This window comes from Aspergillus pseudonomiae, assembly GCF_009193645.1.
Source record: "Aspergillus pseudonomiae strain CBS 119388 unplaced genomic scaffold BDV37scaffold_94, whole genome shotgun sequence".
Taxonomy (NCBI): domain Eukaryota; kingdom Fungi; phylum Ascomycota; class Eurotiomycetes; order Eurotiales; family Aspergillaceae; genus Aspergillus; species Aspergillus pseudonomiae.
The window spans coordinates 74,659-95,906 of record NW_022476086.1 but is presented as its reverse complement, the minus strand read 5'-3'; the positions used below and the strand labels follow the sequence as shown (position 1 = coordinate 95,906).

General features: G+C 48.2%; 5 protein-coding genes across 5 annotated transcripts; 2 read left to right on the top strand and 3 right to left on the bottom strand.

The window, feature by feature from the left end:
* The first annotated feature begins 44 nt into the window (after window positions 1-44).
* On the top strand, window positions 45-1,983 carry BDV37DRAFT_228834 (ribulose-phosphate 3-epimerase RPE1). Its single transcript, XM_032080311.1, has 3 exons — window positions 45-987; window positions 1,114-1,365; window positions 1,439-1,983. The coding sequence occupies exons 1-3, from the start codon at window positions 745-747 to the stop codon at window positions 1,700-1,702; spliced, it is 759 nt and encodes a 252-aa protein (XP_031936882.1). The 5' UTR covers window positions 45-744; the 3' UTR covers window positions 1,703-1,983.
* A 190-nt stretch (window positions 1,984-2,173) lies between these two features.
* BDV37DRAFT_287484 (uncharacterized protein) lies at window positions 2,174-3,221 on the bottom strand (the record flags this gene model as incomplete). The annotated part of the gene is made up of 2 exons (XM_032088114.1): window positions 2,174-2,905; window positions 3,006-3,221. 2 exons carry the CDS (start codon window positions 3,219-3,221, stop codon window positions 2,174-2,176), a joined length of 948 nt encoding a protein of 315 aa, XP_031936881.1.
* An 8,240-nt stretch (window positions 3,222-11,461) lies between these two features.
* Window positions 11,462-14,307, top strand: BDV37DRAFT_275190 (uncharacterized protein; the record flags this gene model as incomplete). Its single annotated transcript, XM_032085353.1, has 4 exons — window positions 11,462-11,764; window positions 11,911-13,568; window positions 14,173-14,204; window positions 14,252-14,307. The coding sequence occupies 4 exons, from the start codon at window positions 11,462-11,464 to the stop codon at window positions 14,305-14,307; spliced, it is 2,049 nt and encodes a 682-aa protein (XP_031936880.1).
* Window positions 14,308-15,153: 846 nt separating this feature from the next.
* Window positions 15,154-17,477, bottom strand: BDV37DRAFT_275189 (alpha-L-arabinofuranosidase A; the record flags this gene model as incomplete). The annotated part of the gene is made up of 8 exons (XM_032085352.1): window positions 15,154-15,501; window positions 15,570-15,677; window positions 15,747-15,901; window positions 15,974-16,393; window positions 16,440-16,629; window positions 16,679-16,795; window positions 16,846-17,301; window positions 17,358-17,477. The coding sequence occupies 8 exons, from the start codon at window positions 17,475-17,477 to the stop codon at window positions 15,154-15,156; spliced, it is 1,914 nt and encodes a 637-aa protein (XP_031936879.1).
* A 1,891-nt stretch (window positions 17,478-19,368) lies between these two features.
* BDV37DRAFT_287481 (uncharacterized protein) lies at window positions 19,369-19,901 on the bottom strand (the record flags this gene model as incomplete). Its single annotated transcript, XM_032088113.1, has 3 exons — window positions 19,369-19,437; window positions 19,494-19,611; window positions 19,861-19,901. 3 exons carry the CDS (start codon window positions 19,899-19,901, stop codon window positions 19,369-19,371), a joined length of 228 nt encoding a protein of 75 aa, XP_031936878.1.
* Window positions 19,902-21,248: the final 1,347 nt, after the last annotated feature.

The following is a 21,248-nucleotide window of genomic DNA, read 5'->3' as shown; positions in this document are numbered from 1 at the left end:
GTGTTCTGATTAATCAGTAGATCGTGCTTTCCCCACCCAACGTTATTTTGGAAAGGCGGTTAATTAATGACGGTTAGGTAGCAAGTATGGTTGTCGGACATTGTCTTCATCACCAGGCAAGTCTGGAAAGACAAAAGTGGTCATTCCGTTCCCAACCAGCTCAACAACTGGCTGACTAACGGTGTACGACCAGGTCAGCCGACCACTTCATCGGAAATTAGGCCGCTGGGGTGAACTGGCACTAATCCAAGTCAGTGTTGAGTCAAAGTCGAGAGATTACCAATAAAGCACCAAAGTGGTCGACGGCATCTCAATATGGCGGGAAGCTGGTTCCCGTGATCCCGTTCAGGCCTGAGTCTCGACCTCCGTTCAGGCATCGAAGCTCCCCCTAATGCAACCCCACCGGGCATCCCACGTGAGAGTCTTGGCCCTAGCCCTTATCACCAGCATCCAACTTGCCTGATTTGGCTGTTCGGAGTGACGTCGACCGGTAAATGGCGGTGATATCAATGGCCGGTGATTAATTTTTTTTTATGGGCATTTGCCTGCCCTCTGATGGAGTACACATATCCACTCTTTCTCCATACCTGTGCTGTCCACACAGTCCTTTCCGGATACAGGTATATAACCTGTCTTCTCTCCCCATCGTCCCCTGAAGCTTATCCTTCCCATTGACCATCTCCCCCGCCATACCCGTCAATTGCTTCCTTTCCTTTATACAAGCTCCTGAGACTTTCAGACATCATGTCCCCGCCGGCGATCATTGCCCCGTCCATCTTGAGCGCGGATTTCGCGACTCTGGGAAGCGAATGCTCCACGAAGATGGCCCAGGGCTCAGACTGGCTCCATGTCGACATCATGGACGGCCACTTCGTTCCTAACATCACCTTCGGAGCTCCCGTTGTCACCAAGATCCGGTCTCATGTCGACCGTCCAACCCAGCCCCATGGCCGGGGCACCTTTGACTGCCATATGATGATCATGGAGGTGAGAGATACCTGCTCCTGAACCTTCAGCAACCCGCGCCGTTTTCGCACATCATATTTTAAGCTTTCCGATCATTCCGCACAACTTCGGAGCGCGCCCGGCTGACCGTACTGTGTTTAAATCTAGCCACATAAATGGGTCAAGGAGTTCAAGAACGCCGGATGCGACCTCTACTGTTTCCACTACGAAGCCGCCATAGCTTCCGTCGCAGCGACCGAGCCTGCCGACTCGACAACCACTCGCAAGACGAGTCCGAAGGAATTAATCCGATATATCCACGAAGAGGGCATGCAAGCCGGTATTGCTATCAAGCCTGACACACCGGTGGACGTACTGTGGGAGATTCTCGAGAGCGAAGACGAAAAAGAACGCCCAGATGTAAGTGACATCATTCTTACATAAAAGAAACCCTCACAAGCATAATCCATGCTAAACGGCCCTTTTTTCACAGATGGTCCTCGTCATGACCGTGTACCCCGGCTTTGGCGGTCAGAAATTCATGGCCTCTGAGCTGCCCAAGGTGCAGGCTCTCCGTGAGCGATACCCTAATTTGAACATCGAGGTTGATGGCGGACTGGGGCTCGGGACGGTGGACCAGGCCGCTGAAGCAGGAGCCAATGTGATTGTCGCTGGTTCGGCGGTTTTTGGTGCCCAGGATCCTGCCGACGTCATCGCAAAGCTTCGCGAAGCTGTTAACAAACACCACAAGCTTTAAAAGTAATTTTTCTTACTATATTTCATGTGACATGATATTTTAATCGCGCATCGCCGGTAATTGCTTTCTTTTCGTTTCTTCTCTTCCATTTTTACCTTTCTCCTCACACTAAGGGCTTTTTATTGATCTCCGTTTTCGTCTTGACTTTAGGCCATGTGATGGTTTAAAAGGTGGGCAAGGGTTGGTATACGGTAATATCCGATACATCGGGTTTGGAGTATGTACCTAGAGATGTGTTGCATAGACTAGTAAATACGGCTGAAGGATAAATAAAAACTACACAAATCTTTGATATTCACGAAATTTGAATTAAAATGGTTCATATCAATGCGCTGGTATCTTTACAGGGTAGTAGAAAAAAAAAAGAAAAAAGAAAACCGAAAGTAAGAGGGCTAGTAGAGTAATGCCGGGCGTGTCCATCGTATCATGAAGCAATCTGCGGGAGTCCAACGAAGACCTCTCATGGGCCGTTCAACTGGAGCCTGGTTTCTTTGCCTTTCGATTCATAACATCCTCGACATCCTCGCCACTTTCCGACTCTTCATCAACGGTTTCCTCCTGACCAGCTTTCTGCGCCTGGTCGTCGCGCAACGACTCCAACATCTCCGCATGACCGCCAGAAATCGACTTACGAATATCCTGAGCGACCTTGGCTTTTTCCTCTGGGGACGTGGCAGAAACGATGGAGCCACGATGATGCTCAACTAATCCTAGTGCTTCGGCATTATCAGCATGAAAATTGGCAGAGGACACTGCGGCAACCTCTGGCACCAGAGGTGGCCGCTTTGGGTTGCCCCCCTCGACGATCTCGGGAGCAACCGATGATTTCCGACGTACACTATCTGCGCCTCCTTCCTTTTTCTCCTCGACGGCTGTAGGGAGGGGCTTCTTCTGCTCAGCAGCTGGGGTCACCTTCTCAGCCTTACTCTCTTTAGCTTTGGCGGCGGCCTCCTCGCTAGCCTGGCGCAGAGCGACCGTGATGGAGTCGTCTTTCTGGGATTCCTTTGCGGGTGGGTTCTGGATCTTGATGGTACTCTGCTTTGGTACCGAAGGTTCTGAGGCGGGCGTCGATACAGCAGATCCGGACTCAGGCTGAGCGATTACGGTGCTCGTAGCAGGGATACTATCACCAAAATCTTGCACGTTGTTGACCTGCATTCTCAGCTCACCATATTCGTTCCATTCTTCGATCTCTTCCAGATCCTATACCGTTCCAGAATCGTCAGCCATACAAGATCGTCACTCATCATCCTCCCGACAACTAGAATACACGACATATATAGGAAAGGACGGGACCACTTACACCGACGACTGTGCCAAACTTCACGAGGCCCGGCAACTTCCTACCCTTGGAGCGACGACCCCAAAGCTTCCTGGCTGCGTCATCGGTGGCTACATCAATTGCGCGGAAAGGGAGTTTGTTGGCTTTGAGGATCGTCTCCAATCGTGCAGTAGCGGTGACGATATGGGACGACCCCGCAGTAAGAGAGGTGTAGAGATAAAGGGTCGAATCGGACATGGCGAAGTGTAATCGGAAAATATGAAAAGAAAAATAGTGCCCTCTAGATCGAAGGTCTAAGGTTGCTCACGATGCAGTGAGGAGATAGTGATAATCATTCAGGGGGTACGATGAAAAGTAGCATACGGGTGGAAGCACGTTCCACCGGTGTTTCTCTTCTTTCTCCAAGAAGCCCCTCTAATTAATTGACTCGTTTCTGCAACGGATTATGACGTGGCTGTTGACCGCCCACGCGAAGTCACGTGCAGGCAAGGTGCCGGATATGGAAATATTCCAGCTGATATATCTCTCATCCACTTCGCTAACACAGGGAAAAGAGGGAAAACAGAGAGAATAGGTTGGAGCAGGGGGTATAGTTATTATATAAAGACCAGCAGCCTTCTTATGTCAGTGTCCTTTGCCTCCAGTCACTCTCTCCGCCGTTTGGGAATAAATGGGCCCCGAAAGTGGCAACCTGACGTCAGCTGGGCTTTTTCCCACTTCCAGAAACCAAGTTACCAACAGTAGTTTGAGGTCACTGCAGAATACATGGCTTGTCTATTATAGGCTTGTGGGAAAGTATTCCGAATTTTCAAATACCAGATGATGATCGTTGGCATAGTTTTCCTACCGTATGTACAATTTATCTCTAACATATATTTTTGGAGGATATGATGTATCGATCCGCCATAACGATCTTCAGCATAACATATATGCATTTTACTGGCGTGGATTTGTCTCCAGCAGTTTCTTAATCATGAATTTTACAGGTACATAATCTATATTCACAACTCAGACAAGGGCTATGAAACCTTCGTAGTTACCTATACTAGTCATTTATTGACAAGAGCGTAGGCCTTAGGTTCAATACCAACCTCAATCCTGCAAAGGACTAATCCGTATTCTTCTCGTCAGATGATAGACTCTCCAGCCTTTCATTTGATTTTCCAATCTCCCTGTCGACACACATATAAACAAGCTCTTCCAACGTTTTAGCGCAAGAACTACTCTGGGAACTCAGAAAAGGCACCAATCATCTACCAACGTTAAGAAGGTATAATAAACTGCTGGCATAACTGCGCTCTACCCAAATACGTGGTATATTATGCATAGAAAATCGTCATTGAATGATGGGCTATTGGTCAGAGGTCCTTGATTGAATACCTGATCTAGGTAAGATTATGCTCTATGTTCCTTCGATGAATATAATCAAGTTATTACATATTTGATAACTTGCTGAAGTCTTTGGGATCTAGCCATGTATAGTATGGAGACTCATTGGATAGTATCTAAAACAGTAGACAATAAAAGCTGTGGCTAAACTGTTAATATTGGACTTTGATTAAGTGCGCTATATTCCAGGCTGAGAAAATGGATAGTGGGGCTAATATAGAAGCAAATATAAGAAGGTATCATCACATCTGATCTTGTGTAGTATAGATCTACAGTGACCACTTAAGATACAGGACCCATCATCTGTGCTGGGAAGAGAGTAGATCTGAACTAGTGAAGTTTGAGCGGATTGTATTGCAGTCAGTTGAAACTTTCAACAATGGATTTCTCGGTTCCGGCATCGATAAAGAGCGTAGAGGAATGCGATAACTAGTCTATAAACTAAATGTATGAGGACTTCACTTCTGGGAAGTTGACGGTAAGTTATCTTTGTATACTCCGTACTTAGAGATGGTACTGAATAGGACTGCTACATTTCTCGATTCTTGGGTTGATCATGGCTCTTCAGATACTGCCATGCTCCGTTGTACTTCAATGACTGGAGAAGATGTGTTCGATGCTTGTAGAATGTCTTTGACGTTTGGCTATGAGTAGAGAACCCACAACTATAGATGTTTAAGAATATTGAGAATGTTCCGTAATCTAGGAGGATTGATGCCCACCTTCCGTCTTTGTTACCTATTTGAATAGATGGGTTAAGGCTTGCGACTATATACAATAGTGTTCACATACTTTCGCAAGCTTAGCCCTATTCTTTGTCTCCGTTTGCCTTTACCCCTTCTTGCTATTTCTTTCATCTGCGACTGGGGGTATTTGAATGATAATCTCAAGTGGAATGTAACTCCAGTACCAATGATAGTACCCCAAGCGGCGATACAGGTGCATTGTATAGCATCCTGCTCTTTGTGTAGTCGAATAACACGTTGGAGAAGATTGTTGTTGGCATGATGCCACGGACAACGCTAACTTTACAAAATTCAATGGCTCTATCCTGTGGTTCATCATCTGTGGTACTTTTTAGCATGGCTCAGCGACGCGATATAGTGTACTGTGGAATAGGGGTAGTTGCCTATGAAAACTCTAGGAGCCGACGAACGAATTGATCCACACGACACAGAAGGAAAGTGCAGTACGAGTGCATGTAAAGGGGTCTACCTTGCACTTGCTCACATAGTTCCAACCTGATATTCTGGTACACTTGCAACTCGAAGTTTAGACTGGTAACTATTCAAGAGGTAATCTCCGAGCACGCTAAATTTAGGAGACAGCCGATAAATTCCTCAACGGGTAACGGGTTGAGAGCGCTTCGGTGTTGAACAGTTCGCGGAGAAATTTCGGACCCTAGTCTAGTAATTAACCTCCTCACATTTTCGGACACTGAATACATGACTCGCTGTCATTAATTTCCTGTAAGATTATTGTGGCCATAAAGGAATTTGTAGGTTGTTTCGGCAAGAAACAAAGTTGATAAATGACGATCCAAATGGAGGGTTTCTGAATATTATGCGCTCCGAGGGAACTTGGTTCTGGATATCATGACTAGTACACCAGTACACCACTCAAGTAAATACATGATGTAATCTCTGCTGCGCCGGCCAACGTTACTACTACTAACACAGGCAGATAATTCAGCTGAGGTTGTGACTTTGACCTTCTGTGCGTCTTCGCACATGACCTGCGGGGTTATGCTTCGGGTTTCTTGTACCATCAACAACGACAAATCATGGTGATGATACTATCTTTGGATTTCTTTCGTATTTCTGCCTACCTGGCATGATTTATTTGCCTCTCCTCTGACCTTTTACTGGGCTCTTAATTTTCACCTTCAAGGTGGCTGGATGCTGCAATTCTGTCGCTTTTGATGTCAGGCCACAAGGCTGGCACTCTGACAGAGGATGTTCCGTAGACAACCGACCAATCTAGGTTCTGGCATAAGGCCTGAGCGCACCCTATCATCCTAATCCATTAATAAACAAAGGCCTACGTGATCAAACACGATCCGTCTGATTTCTGAAACCTTGTCCAGCCCAAGGCTTTCTCTCTGCCCGGAGAAGAATCAAGGCCGCAACATGGGTTGACGCGTCATCGACCGATATCTTGTTCAGAGAACTGTAGGAGTTATGGCTGAATTGTCGTGTGCCTTACCAGCACCGCAAGAACCAGATAAATCTGGCGCGGTGGAAGTGGCTGACGGAGGCGCTCGCCCGAGATACCCAAGTGCAAGGTAGCAGATTTCCAAATGTAGCCATGAGCATCGAAGTGAAAAACGTTGTGCCACTTGAAACGGGCTGGCTTGCGTCTCGGAACCTTAACGAAGCTGCTAAGCATGAAGATGGCCCCAAAAGAGCGTGTAGTATGTATCCGACATGGTGGTCAGCATGGGGCGTCGCGGAGCCTGGCCAGGCACAGACAGCCATTTGCATCAGTTCTCGAGAGCTCTTGCATTCGAGATGTTCTCACACGCATTCGGAGTCTGAATCCGATGTTTGAGCAATCTTTGACTCACTCACCGTCTACGGGGATCAGAGTAAGGCAGAGACTGGTATTGGGCACTTGGGAATGATTTGCTGTCGTAGGTTCAGCTTTCTGAGGGAATAGTGGTGCTGCTACCTGCTTTCTTGTTTAGGTCGATCGGTATCCGAGCGTTTACGCATTGTCTGGAGAAACTCCTGCGCACTGATTGTCTCTAGGTCATTGTACAAATCATCTACTTCTTAGGTAGGTATATCGACCCCGTCATATGGACCTAGGTTCTACCAATGAGCACAAAATACGAGATCAGATCACACTGCACCTCTCCAGCTCATGAATCAGCACCTGAGGCACCTAATCGCATCAGGCAGTTGGATATGTATGTACATTTACTACTAGTATGTTCTCTCGACGGAGTGTAACCTCAGAGTTTCCGAAGTGGAGTGCTTCATGACATAGTACACCGCGGGTCTCCGTCCACCTTGCTCTTCTTGTTTACCCCTCCGCAAACAGCTTCTAAGAAGGTTCCTTGTGCTTCGCTCTTCACTATCGACGCGGGACGGTCCAGGATTGGTACCTGCCTGTGTAGGTGTAGATGCATAAAATCACAGATAGCGAATACTAGTGCATCAACACTCAGAGATCCTGGCCCTATCATTCGACTGCGACAGGGACCGACGGCGATCCCTGGGTTCCACTATAGCCACGTCGATCGTTTATTCGTCAGATGAAAGGATTCTTCTCCCTTCAAGGGCATGACATTTCTAGAAGAACGAATAGCGTTGGAGGGGCTATTTTTGCGATATTGTGACCAGGTATGTATTGGACAGCATACCATCATGAGATTTGTTTGTACCTTACATGTCTTTCCCCCTTCCTCCCTTTCTCGAGCTTGTTGTTGGGCGGTTGGGTTGTTATGGATGTATTGGATGATAGCATCTTGGCTATCAATCTTCCAAATGACAACGACTAATCAGTAGGAGGGGAACGAATCGGGCTACCGGAGAATAATTAGAATTTGTTTTCCCTGTGAAAATTCATTTGGTCAGAGATGGATGAACCCCCACTTCGTAGTAGTGACCCGATCATTCAGGGTACTACTCCAATATTGACACAAAAAAAAATCATTAAACGGAGTGGAGCTGTAACTAAGAGGCTGCCGTGGTTTTCTCGAATATTTCGTCATAGAGGGGTAGACGTTTCTAAAGCCGGTGAACAGCAACTCAGGTACAGATCTGGTCCGAGTGTCCTTAGACTCCTTCTAGACTGCATTGAGTCTGACGGTATGAATAATGAGGAGATTTTACATGGCTAGGGACAAACGAGAGCCGAATCGGGTATGTGAAGAGATTGAGTCACACAGTTTGGCACATAGTATTGGCTACTAAGAATGGATATACCAGGACGCAAAAAAGCGGTGACTTACACTGTGGATTGGCGGTGGATGTCGGGTTTTGTACAGATGAAACAACGGCGGGCTGGGGTTTTTTCCTGACCGCTGGTATCGCAGCGACCACTGCATGATCGTGGGAGGGGCACTCTTGAAACTGCATCGGTTAGTCATTATCGTCGTCGGGAATAGGTAATGAGTCTGATGATGAGTACTGGCACGATGGAAGCGCCTCTGGTATCTCCCAACCTGTACTTGCTACTACTAGTACTCCGTACTCCACTTTCATCTGTTGTGTTCACCCGCGGCTGCCGTGACCTTCTGCCTGAGGACCTTGGTTGGCAGCCGTTATCACGTGATACACGTGATCCGATCATTTACTCTGTTGGGCAGTCGGAGGAGCCCCACTTATCCGTCGCCAAATGATCGATCGTTCGTTCATCGATAGTCTCGAGATCGTCCGGTCACCGCAGACAATAGAGGCGGAGCCATCGCAGAACTCAGAAGCCGAAAGAAGAACGAAAACACCCCTCCAACGAGAGGAAAAACTAGGAGAACTCAGATTACGTACGTATACCCGCAACCGCCTCGGACATAGAAATTCAACACGGAACCCTGGAAACCTCCCGCACGCGTACCATGGGATTGCTCAGCTCCGGGGAGTAGTTTACTGTCACTTGCAGCCATTGTTGAGTAATAGCTATACAACTTGGGAGCCTTTACGAGCCAAGCTGAAAAAGATACGAAAAGAATATTTTCTGGTGGTGAAGCTAGAACGTGGTGCGTATCTGTTGCTACCCAAATTCTGATTGCACGGATTGGTCTTCCGGGCAATACAGCCCAGTATTCCGTTTTGTAGCGGGATCACTCCCATACTCCCAAACTATATTCCGTACCTGGAGCTTGTAAATGCGATAAACAGTTTAGGACCGATAAAGATCGGGTTCTTATTCCCACGATAATGGTGGGTTAATGTTCAAATCGGCTGTCCCATAATGGGTTCACCATGAACTGATAGTGTAAAAGTGACTTACCCAAAAAGGACACCTCATTGATTAGAGATGGGGACGAGAGAGCCAAAGTGTAAGCTAAACGACGTGGCAGACATCGAGTCGATTGGGCGGAACTTAACTGAGACCCGAATGGGCTGTACGTCACAATAGAGGTAGCGATGAGGACGACTAACAGGGCCGAAAAATCAAGAGATGTGGGTGCGAGGAGCAGTTGGTCAAGTTGTACAGCGAACGGAGCGCTGCGTCTCATGGACATTTCCTTAAGACGGCCGATAAAAGGGTATTTTAGGGTACGTAACGCTGGTACCGAATGTTCCTAAGGCTTTCCCGCTGTAGGCGCCCTTAGGGAGGTAACGGGAATACTGACTGGAATCCATTACCTTCTCTCTCCGTACTTAGTACCGAGTGCGACGATACGGGAGTATTGCACTCACGCTTAACCCAACTGATCTAGGGTACTAACCTAGACTGACTGACCTTAGTCCATAGTGGGCTAGGTAGTCTGTCCTACGGCCTAACCTTCTAGGGGATATACTAATAAAAGTAGTCCTGATGACTGATCATCCAACACATCCTACTGATCTGTTCTCTTGCTGGACCGGCTGTGCGTCGGCGCAATCCGTTTCGCTGCCTCACTTCGGGGCTCGCACGTCGTCCTTCTCTGACTCGTTCTCCTTCTAAGCCATGGAGGTATCTTACTTGTCCCATGATAGCCGTCCGTCTGGTCTGAGAGAATCAAGCTGCGTTTGACCAGTCAGCGTGTTACCCTCCCCTTTTCTCTTTTCCGGGCAATTTCTGGGTTTCTTTACGCTAATGTGGTTTTCGTTAGTTGATTTACGATGACGATGTTCTCTCTGCTCGCTCACTGTTTCTGCTTATTATTTATTTTTATTTTATTTACCACTTCTTTTTGGTCCCTCGTCTAAGTTTTCTTTTTTATTGTTGCGTTGTTGCCCCAGGCTTGGACTCTCCCATAGATAGATTTGTACTAGTGCTCTCTCTAATCACCAGGTAAAAAGGAAATAATCAACTAAAAACAATAAAGAAAAAAATCTCACAAGAATCAAATCATTATAACTAGGGTACATATTGAATCCCACGTTAATTTTAGGTAAACACTGGGCCACCCAAAAAGAGGAATAGAAGAGATTGAATAATTAAATGATTAAAAATAAAAATTATAATAAAAATTAAAATGAACCTGAAAATCATGGAATAATTAAATAATCCATAATTTTTTTTTTTAAAAAAAAAATCCAAAATCCAAATCAAATAATTCCATTTGGCCACTGTTGCCCACCCCGGACGGTCGACAGAACGGTTCTAGAGTCCAGACCCTCTTCTCTGTCAACCCTTCTGCCCATCCATGATCATTCTCATGCCCCCGGTCCACACTGCCATTCCTGCCTTAGTGCAGGCTGGCACTGGCCAATCTTTCCCTTCATCTCATGGAGTCTCATCCCCGCCCCGGTTGGTTTCAAACTTGCCATGAACTACTGCTCACTGACGGACTTTTTACTACGACTACGACCTACCTCTCCATACACCATCAAATCCACACCCCCTTTCCCCCATCTCAGTCATCCATTGTACTCCGTAGTCCGGGCCATTTGATCAAGCCGGGCTGTGGAGAGCTTTGGGCTCAATTCTTAAATTGATATCTCCCTCACCTCCCTCCTCTCAATCTTCTCCAACTATCGATCGTCTGTCACGTCACATATATCTTGATACTTGCGCCAACTATCAGCCCCTATATCTATCACATCCTTCCCTCCTTCTCTCCATCTCCATCTTCTCAACCACCGAAACCTTCTCTTCTTACTTCCTATACTTCCTATACTTCCTGATCTCTCCTTCTCCTTATCTCCTTATCGCATACTACATCACACTACCCCCCCTTCTCTTTCCTCCATCAAATTCGCTGATTCCGCACGACACATCACGGGATCAGTCTTGATTTACCAGTCAGTCTTTTCTATCCACTTGTTCTGAGTTATCGATTTCTCTGTTTCATTAAACACTGACGTATCGGACGACTCCATAGAGAACTACCCCTCCTAAACCCCCAGAGTCATTTGGTACTGATAGCAGCTCTTTTCCTGCCTCATCTCACGTGAGAGACGGCAACACTCAAAAGAGGATATCTTTCCAATATGGCTGTCAACATGGCCGATGAGGAACTCTTCAAAAGGGCCATCTCTGGGTATCGGGACGCTTTCTTGGATCGGCATTCTCACCTCTCGGAAGCAGAGCGCAACGAACTTTGGAGTCAACAGTTAAATCAGTTCATGCCCACCGCGGCCGCTGTATCTTCTCCCAGCTACCGCCCGGTTTCTGGCTCTGGTATCCTTGACAATGGTGGTTCATCTCTCGAGAAATCTGGGAAACGGACTCGACAGGATACTCCGCGGACTCTACCTGGTTCTGGTCTTCCTCCGACGAAACGACGAGTCACCGTATGTGATCTATCTTGGTCTTCTGCTCCCGCCTGTTTTCCACCTCTCCGTTCTTAACCCATCCTGTGTTCCTGTTGCGCTACTCCATTCTTTCTCACTTTCATCTCTGCTCTCCCGCCAACAGTCCCTGGATTGACACTTGGCAGACTCCGGAACCTCCGGTGACCGTTGACTTGACGCGCGATCTGTCGCATGCGTCCTCGCCAGCTGCTCCTCAGACGATCCGGAAGCTATCTAGATCGAATTCTCGGAAGGAGAACTACTCCGGCTTGGGTCCCTCCCGACACACGGCCATGGTCCGCTCGCAGAGTCAACAGACTCCGGTCTCCCACCGACCCTCGCTGGCCTCCCCCACAACGGGACATCGACACTCCTATGGACCCCAGCGCATCCATCGCCGTCTTGACCACGTCAACGAATATTCCCCGTCCGAATATGCAAAGCAATACTTGGATGACTACCAGGCCCAAGGCGGAGTCTCCGCACTTTCGATGGCGCTTTCTACGGATACCACGGCGACTGGAGCTCAGCCCTCGAATCCATCCTTCGTCCCGCAATATCACGGACAATCGGATCTGGTTCCCGACCTGACTGGGCTAGGGAATCCATCTTTGGTTGACCAACCGGTCCAACCGGTGTCGGCCGCAGTGGAGATGAGTAGAACCCCAACTACTGACTCCCTGTGTGGAGGTATGGGAATGATGAGATTTGATTCTTCGGGGCCACATCTCAATCCAAACTGCTCGTTTCCTTTTCCATCCTCAGACTTCATTCCCTCCACGTCCCCTATGAACGTTCCATTTACCAACCCCTTCACATCCGCGCAGCGCGACATGGATCATGTCTCGTTCCCTTTGACTGAATCTCCCGCCCCGCCCTTCTCTTGCTCTGCTCCCCCTGCTACATCCTTTGCACCGCCCGTGTCCACTCTTTCTTCGTCCCCGGCAACGGAGATGAAACATTCCATGTCTTCGGACAGTAGCAACTCGTCTCTCTCTCAGCCCTCAAGGGCGGCTCGGAGGACTCAGGAACAAATCGTTCAGGGCGCCAGACCCATTGCCCCGAAAGTGGAATCGCAGAGCATGTCTCCTCCTAAGGCGACCGAGCAGACTAAGATGATACGTATCTCATCTTCTGATGGGACTTCCAAAGAGGTCGCAGCCATTCCTAAGGCCTCGATCCAGCGACCCCCGCGCCAAAAGACGTATTGCACTATGTGCAACGACCAGCCCGATGGCTTTCATGGGGAGCACGAGCTGCGACGTCACATTGAGCGGGTCCACGCTGTGGTTCGTAAGGTCTGGGTTTGTGTTGATATCTCTCCTGGAAAGACTTTCTTGGCCAACTGCAAAGCTTGCCGCAATGGAAAGCGATATGGTGCTAACTACAACGCTGCCGCTCACTTGCGTCGGACCCATTTCAACCCCTGCCAGCGTGGCCGGGGCGGACGTGGGAAAGATAGTGAGAAGCGCGGTGGCAAGGGCGGTGGTAATCACCCGCCGATGGAAGTCCTTAAGCACTGGATGGTGCAGAAGGAGGAAGTAGTTCTCGAGAACGCTCAAAATTTTATTGACCAGGACGCACTAGGTGATGATCTAGTTGCGGCACCACCCCCTGTTTCTGCAGAGGATATGATGAATGGCCTGCCCACAATCTCCCCGGAAGGCTTTCCGGTCCCAGGGCTGGAGTCAACATTGACGAATGGGTATGATACATTGTCTACCTTTCCTGTGATGGGGCTGGAACCATCGCTTGATGCCTCATGTTATCTCGATGCTCAGCCGTTAGTTCCTGAGATCGACTCGTATGTGTGACTTTACGATTCTTCTCACTAGATTTCTGATGATTTCGCGCACTTCTTGTTGATATATTCTTTGACAATTTCCTGTCCATTTTTACTCTTCTTCCTCTCCCCGGGGGGCTGTCTTATATTGCTTGACAACATAATCTTCTCACATCATCATTTCTTACTTTGACCTTTCTTCGATTTCTCGTGTCTTCAAACTTCTTTTTCTCTTCTTCTTCTTTCACAGCTACTTTATCTTCTTTCACCTTTCCGTTTTTCACTTTTCCTTTTCTTCTCCTTTCTTTTTGGATTCTCTTCTTTTCGAGACTGCAGTGGGAGATAACCCGGACCTCTATGAAGCCCACCGGGCGATACGACATAATGTGTGATGATGAACAGTGACATCAGCCAGACTCAAAGTTTAACAATACATTCAATTGGAGAACATACTCGAAAGCGACGGAAGCCCATTTTGGTCCCTAACGGGGAGAGGGGGGAGTTCTGAGCAACGACTTCTACTGCCACTCCGTGGCAACTAGCTACTTATATGGCACTTTCCTACTAATTAGCCTACTCTGGACTATCTCCAAGAGAAAATGCAGGACGTAGATTTCACAGGCAGCGTATACCCTGCGCAAGTTGGTGATCCTCGTGGTACTTTTACTTAGCTCGAGGTGATACCATACTACCTACTGCTTTAGATCGAATGGGCCTGACATGGTTGGATTGGTTTGCAGTCAAGTTCACATGGATATGACCACTGACCTCTCACATGACCCATGACAATAATGGGAAGGGCTCTGGAATCCTTCGAGGCGGGGAACTATAGCACATACCTTGCACCTCACAAGCAGCCCGAGACTAACCTGCAACACCAAATCAGTCCCATGGTGTATCTATATTTAAGTTCACTTCTTGTGTGATGGTACTTTTCGGGAACTGAATGATACAATATTTAATCTTCCCCTCCTTTTTCAGGAGCTTGTTTCCAGAAGACTGACTGACTCAGCAGATAAGTATGCTAACTAACCACTACAAATGATAATTATTAGACACCAGAACTTAATAAATTTGACATGTTGAACCTGAACAATGCTTGAGATCTAGTTTTAAATATTTGTGTCCCTCTATAGTAGATAGATGTACCTTATTTTTCTCGTACTCCGGCTGTCATAACGCTCCCCTCGGAAAGGCGACCGTAGCAAACAATTAGGAATGTCTCTTTCGCGCTGCAAAATATGACAATACATCACTGGAAAACAGTGCTCCATTTTCTACTGTTTATGGCTAGTTTTTGTCAGAGCATATTGCTTTTACATGCACAGTTGCTGATTCTGTAACTGCCGGATATATACGCAACTTGATGGAACGGCGGGTATACTATCATTATAACCCCTTAGACTACTATCACCTACCCACGATTGGACAGGCAAAAAAGGGGGAAAAAAGAAGAAGAAGAAGAAAAACATTACATTCAAGTCCGGTATTGAAGGATCTTCATATAGATATAAACAATTGTTCCAAAGTTATCTCAGCATACTTTACTCATTGATCCATCCATTCTAATCTATCCAGTTCGAATGGCTGTACATCTTGTACACGCCTACTCCGTCTTCAAAACAGCCAGACTCAGATTTGGCAGACTGAAATCAAACACGCCGTTGGCACCAGCCGTCACAGTGGAGGTCTTCTTATCCACAATATCGGCAACTCCCACTTCGTTCATGCCCAGTGGATCCGCAGCGGTGAGCACAGTAAGGCTTGCACTGGTGCCGGCCTTGACGCCGTCAAAGGTGAGAGACACGGGCACGTCGGCGGTGCTGTTGTATACGGCTGCCTTGAAGATATGAGAATTGCTTGTGTTGTCGACACCAGCGACGTAGTAGAGAGGTCCGAAGCTGGAATCTGATGTGGTGGGGAGGGTGTGTGTGAAGGAGTTGTGAGAGAAGAGCTGTTTTCTTTTTGTCAGTTTATGTCCTGGACCATGGTAGGCCAATGGGTGTATATGTATATACTTACGTCGTAAAGGTGCCAGCTGGTCGAACGTGCCGTCTCATCGGGGTTCGCGTTGAACGCGAGGAAGGTAGGAGACCATTGGTAGTTGTCGAGGTTCATCATGAAGGGGGCCTAGGATGTACGTTAGTTCGTTGATATTGATACAGGGTTAGAGGTTGGGTGCATAGAGATGGTCCTTACGTATGTTGTTCCCAGGACCTTGTCGGCGTTTCTTTCGGCACCGATGAGGAAGACTCCTTCTGCGACGCTACCGATCCACCATGGGTACTGTGAGAAATGGGCAGAGCCGCCCCAGACGATTTCGCGTCCGTTGAGCTGAATCGCTGCGATTTCGCCTGTTCATATTTCATTGTTAGCGTATATGGAAGGATGATTGGCTTGGCAAGGTAGTCCAGACCAAGACTTACCAAGGAGGATCGGATGGTCGGGGCTGAACTGGTCGAAGAAGTTGAACTTCTCGACGAAGTTGTCTGGCGTATCGTACAGGTGATAGTCACCGCCTGCATCGCCAGGGAAGTCGATTTCAACAGTGGATGCCAGGACTGTAATGTCTGGGTACTTCTCCTTGATTGCGTCGTAGAAGGCCTGGAAGCGGTAGGATTTGTATGAATCCAACCCTTCGTTTAGGTTATCCTCGTTACCGACTTCGACATACTTGACTGTCCATGGTTCTGGATGGCCAAGGGACGCGCGAAGGGCACCGTATTCGGTGTCTACAGAGCCAGTGAGGAATTCCAGCTCGTCCAGGGCGTCTTGAACGTATAGACCGAGCTCAGATTCGGGGATTGCGTCGCCGTTCAGTGCAAATCCACCCCATACAGCAAGAACTACGGACTTGTTAGAGGGGTCATAAATTGGTGATAAACGACTTACTGGGCTCGACTCCAAGGTCTTCACACCATTCCATGTACTCGACGAGACCTAACCCGTGGGTTTCTTGGTAGGACCAGGTTGTTGCACGGCCTGGGCGGTCCTTGAGAGGTCCAATAGTTTCGTTCCATTTCCATCTGCCGTCAAGGGTATCGCCTTCGAGGTTGTTGCCACCTGGGAATCGCAGGAATTTCTAGTTTGTTAGCATTGTCATTCTAGTAGATGTAAGCACATTGACATACAGGTCCAAAGTCGGCCATCGCTTGCATCAAATCCCTGCGAAGTCCATTGGGACGGTCGTTATATGTAGGAGGGAACAGGCTGATAAGGTTGAAGTCAAGGGAGCCGTCAACAGTTTTCTACACAGTCAGTAAGGGCAAATCTACCAGTCATTGGGGTATCCACTCACAGAAGCATCGAAGGTAATAGAGAACGTGTTCTCGGTGTTTGAGGCAGCCTTAGTGGGGGTCAAAGTAAAGTTATGCTGGGTCCATTCGCCACGAGCGCTCTTTGACACAATGACAGCGCTGGCATATACCTCGCCAGTCTTATTGGACTGCAGGGAAGCTGTGAATGTTCCGTTGTAGGCACCCTTCACATAGAAGGAGCCGGTGTACGTCTGCTCTCTTACGTCGAGACCCCACCAACCCAAGTTGGTAAGGCCAGCCTTTCCTGTCGTTCCTTTGACATTGACTGATGTGGGCAGTGCAGATGACAAGGGTTGACTGAGGTTCTTTAGAGACAGCGCCGATCCGTCGACTGGAATCCAAGCATCCAATGTGGAAGGGTATTTCTCGCCTCCCTGGAACGCACGATTGCGAATCAGCTCCGCATAGAGACCCCCATCACCACAGTAATTGATTTCCTACACAATAGTCAGCCACCATCTCCGATCGAACCCACTCGCTGTGGGGAACCTACCTCTTCCATGATACCATATTGTAAACCACTAGTGGCATTACCACCAGACGATGCAACGGAGATCTCAACCGCTGCACCGCAAGCTGCCAGCAGGGGCAGAAGGAAACATTTGCGTAGCATAGTGGCTCTCCCCTACGATGCACTCTGCCGATCTTATTCCCGTCCAGAACTTGACCCCGGCCGGTGAACCCCAGACAATTTATATGTGATTGCTATCCCCGACCCCAGCGGAGCCCACCCCACGACAAGGACCGTTTTCCGGCAATCGCAGACATGCCGAAGAGAGTCTGTCGCCAAGGGGCAGCATTTCCTGTGGAGTAGACCATGACATTGAGGAATTGAGGAACAAGACTTCCGCTTCTGGTAAAAGTCCTTGAGGGGTATGCAGGTAGAAAATGAAGTCATAACTTCATGCACGACGATGGTTTAACGTTTTGTCAAATTGCATGATAGCGTATGACCATCGAGACGACATGCATCGTCAAAGGTCTAGGCTCCAGGGCCTGTGAAGTCAATAGCATGTTTAATCCTGGATACATAGTATCACATATTCTCAGCTTCATGACTGTAATCAAAGAAAACCTCTCCGCGGTACATTGGACTCGAGAATGATGTATTCAGCAGGGGATAAAAATGCGGAGTTCCCCCGCATCATAGAAATCATCGTTGCCGTGATCGTCTCACTTGTGCCTAAAACTGGGCATAGGATGCTGCATTGCACGGAGATTATTTTTCCGTCTTCAACCGCAGGCTATTAGTACCACCAGGGTTGCAGCGAATTAATGTTGATGCCTGGCGGTTCTGCCGACATTTATCCGGGCTATTTAACACAGCACCACTCTTTTCCGGCGCATCTGGAGACCTCAGACAAGGCGGTGGTTGATTTTGTCATCGAGTTTAAGTGTGCCTGAGGATATTGGCAAGGTCAGTCCTATGATGTGTTGCTGATAATCACATTCACTTCGCCTTGGAGAACCCATGCGCGATATCCTTCCAGTTGCGACCAATCTCAGAGATTGACTCCCCTAACAACCACGGGTATTGGGATCGAGCTTGCCTCGTGAAGAAGATCATGTCCGCCTTTTGCATCCCAAGGTCCTCTACCTATAATCGAGGAAACGTTCGCTCACCGGCATACACAGGTGTCGCTCCTAATAATTGATCGAATGGCTCGTTAAAACCCCTTACCAGTTCGCTATCATGATAGACGAAGGTGAGACTGTACTAACTGAACGGCAAGATGAGAGGCTGAGGTTGATGTGCGAGTGGGCAATCGGATGCCCCTGACATCCCTAATTTTGAATCTCTCGGTGCCTCTGATCTTCATATATCATAACATTTTGACCCTTTGCATAGTGTCGTCTACGGTCATCCTTCAAAGCTGGTGGGCGCCAGATTTCTGATGGGAAGATATAGTAAAAAGAAGAAACAAAGGTCCAATTGAAGACTATCTCCGTACTGCAGATGAAATTGCACTCCACGATCCACGGAGACAATCGATCGTAAAACAATGCTCCCTTCGAAGAAACACCGACGCAAGAAGGAAACAAAAACAAGATCCACGAGAAATGAAAAGGCTATCGAACTGAAAGCGCCATCCAGCTAAAGCAGATATCTTCCCCAATCCAGCACCTCCTTGTCTCGGAAGCCATTATTCCCAAGTAAACATGATTGATAAAAATCGGTACGGTCCACGGCGTTTGGAGGACAGATCGACCGGGCAAAGGAAAGCGAAATAAGCGAAAAGGGCTGTACGCCGAATCGCGGCAGTTTCAGCGCCTCCCGGCGCCCTCACCCTAACCGGCTATCCTGCACGCGATGGGTAGGTATTATCGTATCATCGAGGTCATATACGGGTCGTGAAGCTTTAGCACATTTCGCAGCATTCGATACATTCCATACAGCATTCGCAGCTCTCTTCGCACAGGAAACAACAACAAAGGGTGGCCAAGCTGAATGGAACATGAGGATTAGCACCAGGCACGCGCAGATCCCGGAGAAGACGGAGTACTCACCAGGCACCAAGGCAGCCGTGACTCTTTTTCTCCTGTGGTGGAGGTGGTTGCTGCGGGTATCCCATCTGTTACATGATCGTTAGCTGGTCGGCCTGAGAGGTGGTCCAGAGCCGCAACTTACGGGGGGTTGAGGTGCGTATTGTCCAGGAGGAGGACCCTGAGGAGGGTAACCACCGTACGGCTGCTGGGGAGGGTAGCCACCCTGAGGAGGTCCGTAGTTACCAGGAGGAGGTCCGTAGCTGCACAGAGGACGGGAGTCAGAATGAATTGTAAAGGACTTTGAAGGGACAGGTGTCGAGTCTCCTCCGCCTGGTCCGCCCACTCCAAGGGAAAACCAACGGATGACATCGGACAAGACCCTCAAAACCGCGCCTTGGCCAACTGCGACACTATAGCCTCCGACACTACCTGGGCAAACATCGCAAAGCCGGTCGCAAACACGGTCGCAAACACGGATAAGAAAAACCGGGTAGCATTGGAGTACTTACGCAGGCTGGGGAGGATAGGGGGGCTGTTGTTGGTAACTCATGATGATAGATATCTGTGGGCAGAACGATTATTACGCCGGTCAGTATGGACTGATCAAACCAAGCTTCAAATGATGGAATCGGTTGAAGAAGAAAATTAAGATGATGGGGAAAAGAGGCTCTCGTGGGCACAGTAAGGGCCAATGAAAGGGGGTAGAGGGTACCTAAGAAATGCCAAGTACGAACGGGTCGAACAAGAGACAAGAACTTGAAGGGGGGGGGAAGGAAAGAGAGAGTAAAAAAGTGGAATTAATAACCAACGGGGGAGAAAAGCAGAGGACAGGTCCGAAGCGGAGAAATTCAAAATAGGGAATGGGCTTGAAAAAGAGGAGAAGCCGATCGTCCGGTGGGCTCAGATTGCACTCTTAAAGATGGAATCCAATCCAAATTCGAATTTCCAGAATTTCTTTGCAATTCTCACCCAAGAAAGATTCTTAGCACTAAGCAATTTTAGTATACCCACTAAGAAGAATTCGATATTTCCACCCTGATAGCCTTGTCCTCAAACTATCGTCACCTCTTTTCCCGGCATTCCGCATTGGGGCTGGTGCGAATCCTGGCCGTACTGACTGGCCATTGCTCCCTTTGTTGGTTGCTACCTACCTAGGTAGTATTTCCGAGTCAACAACAATCCTCGGTAATTGAGAGAGTTCGTAGCACAAACCCGTCAGACAATATAATTCACCATAATGAGCTGAGTTACGAGCCTATACTCCGTACTACTCGTAGCTCTTACACAGCCCCCTTACCACAGCCACAGCCCTACAGGGACCCGTCGGAAGAGAGTGACCGGACCCAAGTCCCTTTCTCCCCCCACCCCCTCTAGTTACACACTCCCATTGGTTAACGAACACCCAATGGCCTTCTCATTGGTCTGCATGCGCCACCTTCGTTTCAACTTCCGCATCTCCTTCACCCTGATAGGAGACCGCGGAGCGCGCAAGCCACAGCCATCGTGTCATTTTTAATCAAAGAGTGGCTAGTTGATGCCAGAACCAGTTTCAATGACATCTGTCAGAAGGCGCAGCACTCTTGCAGAATTCTTAACGAGTTCTAGAACTTCTTGCACATTGCCCTACGTAGGTTCCAGACTGTATAAGGGCTTCTAAATTGAGTATGTGGTTGCCTGGGGATTTATTTAGTAGACAACTCAAACGCGCACATGTAAGAGGCTATGAAAAGAAGCTCATGATTAAGTCGCTACGAACGACTGATCTGCCCGAGGTAGAAACAGTGACCAATAAAGCGGCGTCATTCACGTGGCTTGGAAGCCATGCCATGTATACTTGGTTACGTTACAGACTTCTATTCCCTAAATTAGCACAGTAGCAATGCGGTAAAACGACTAC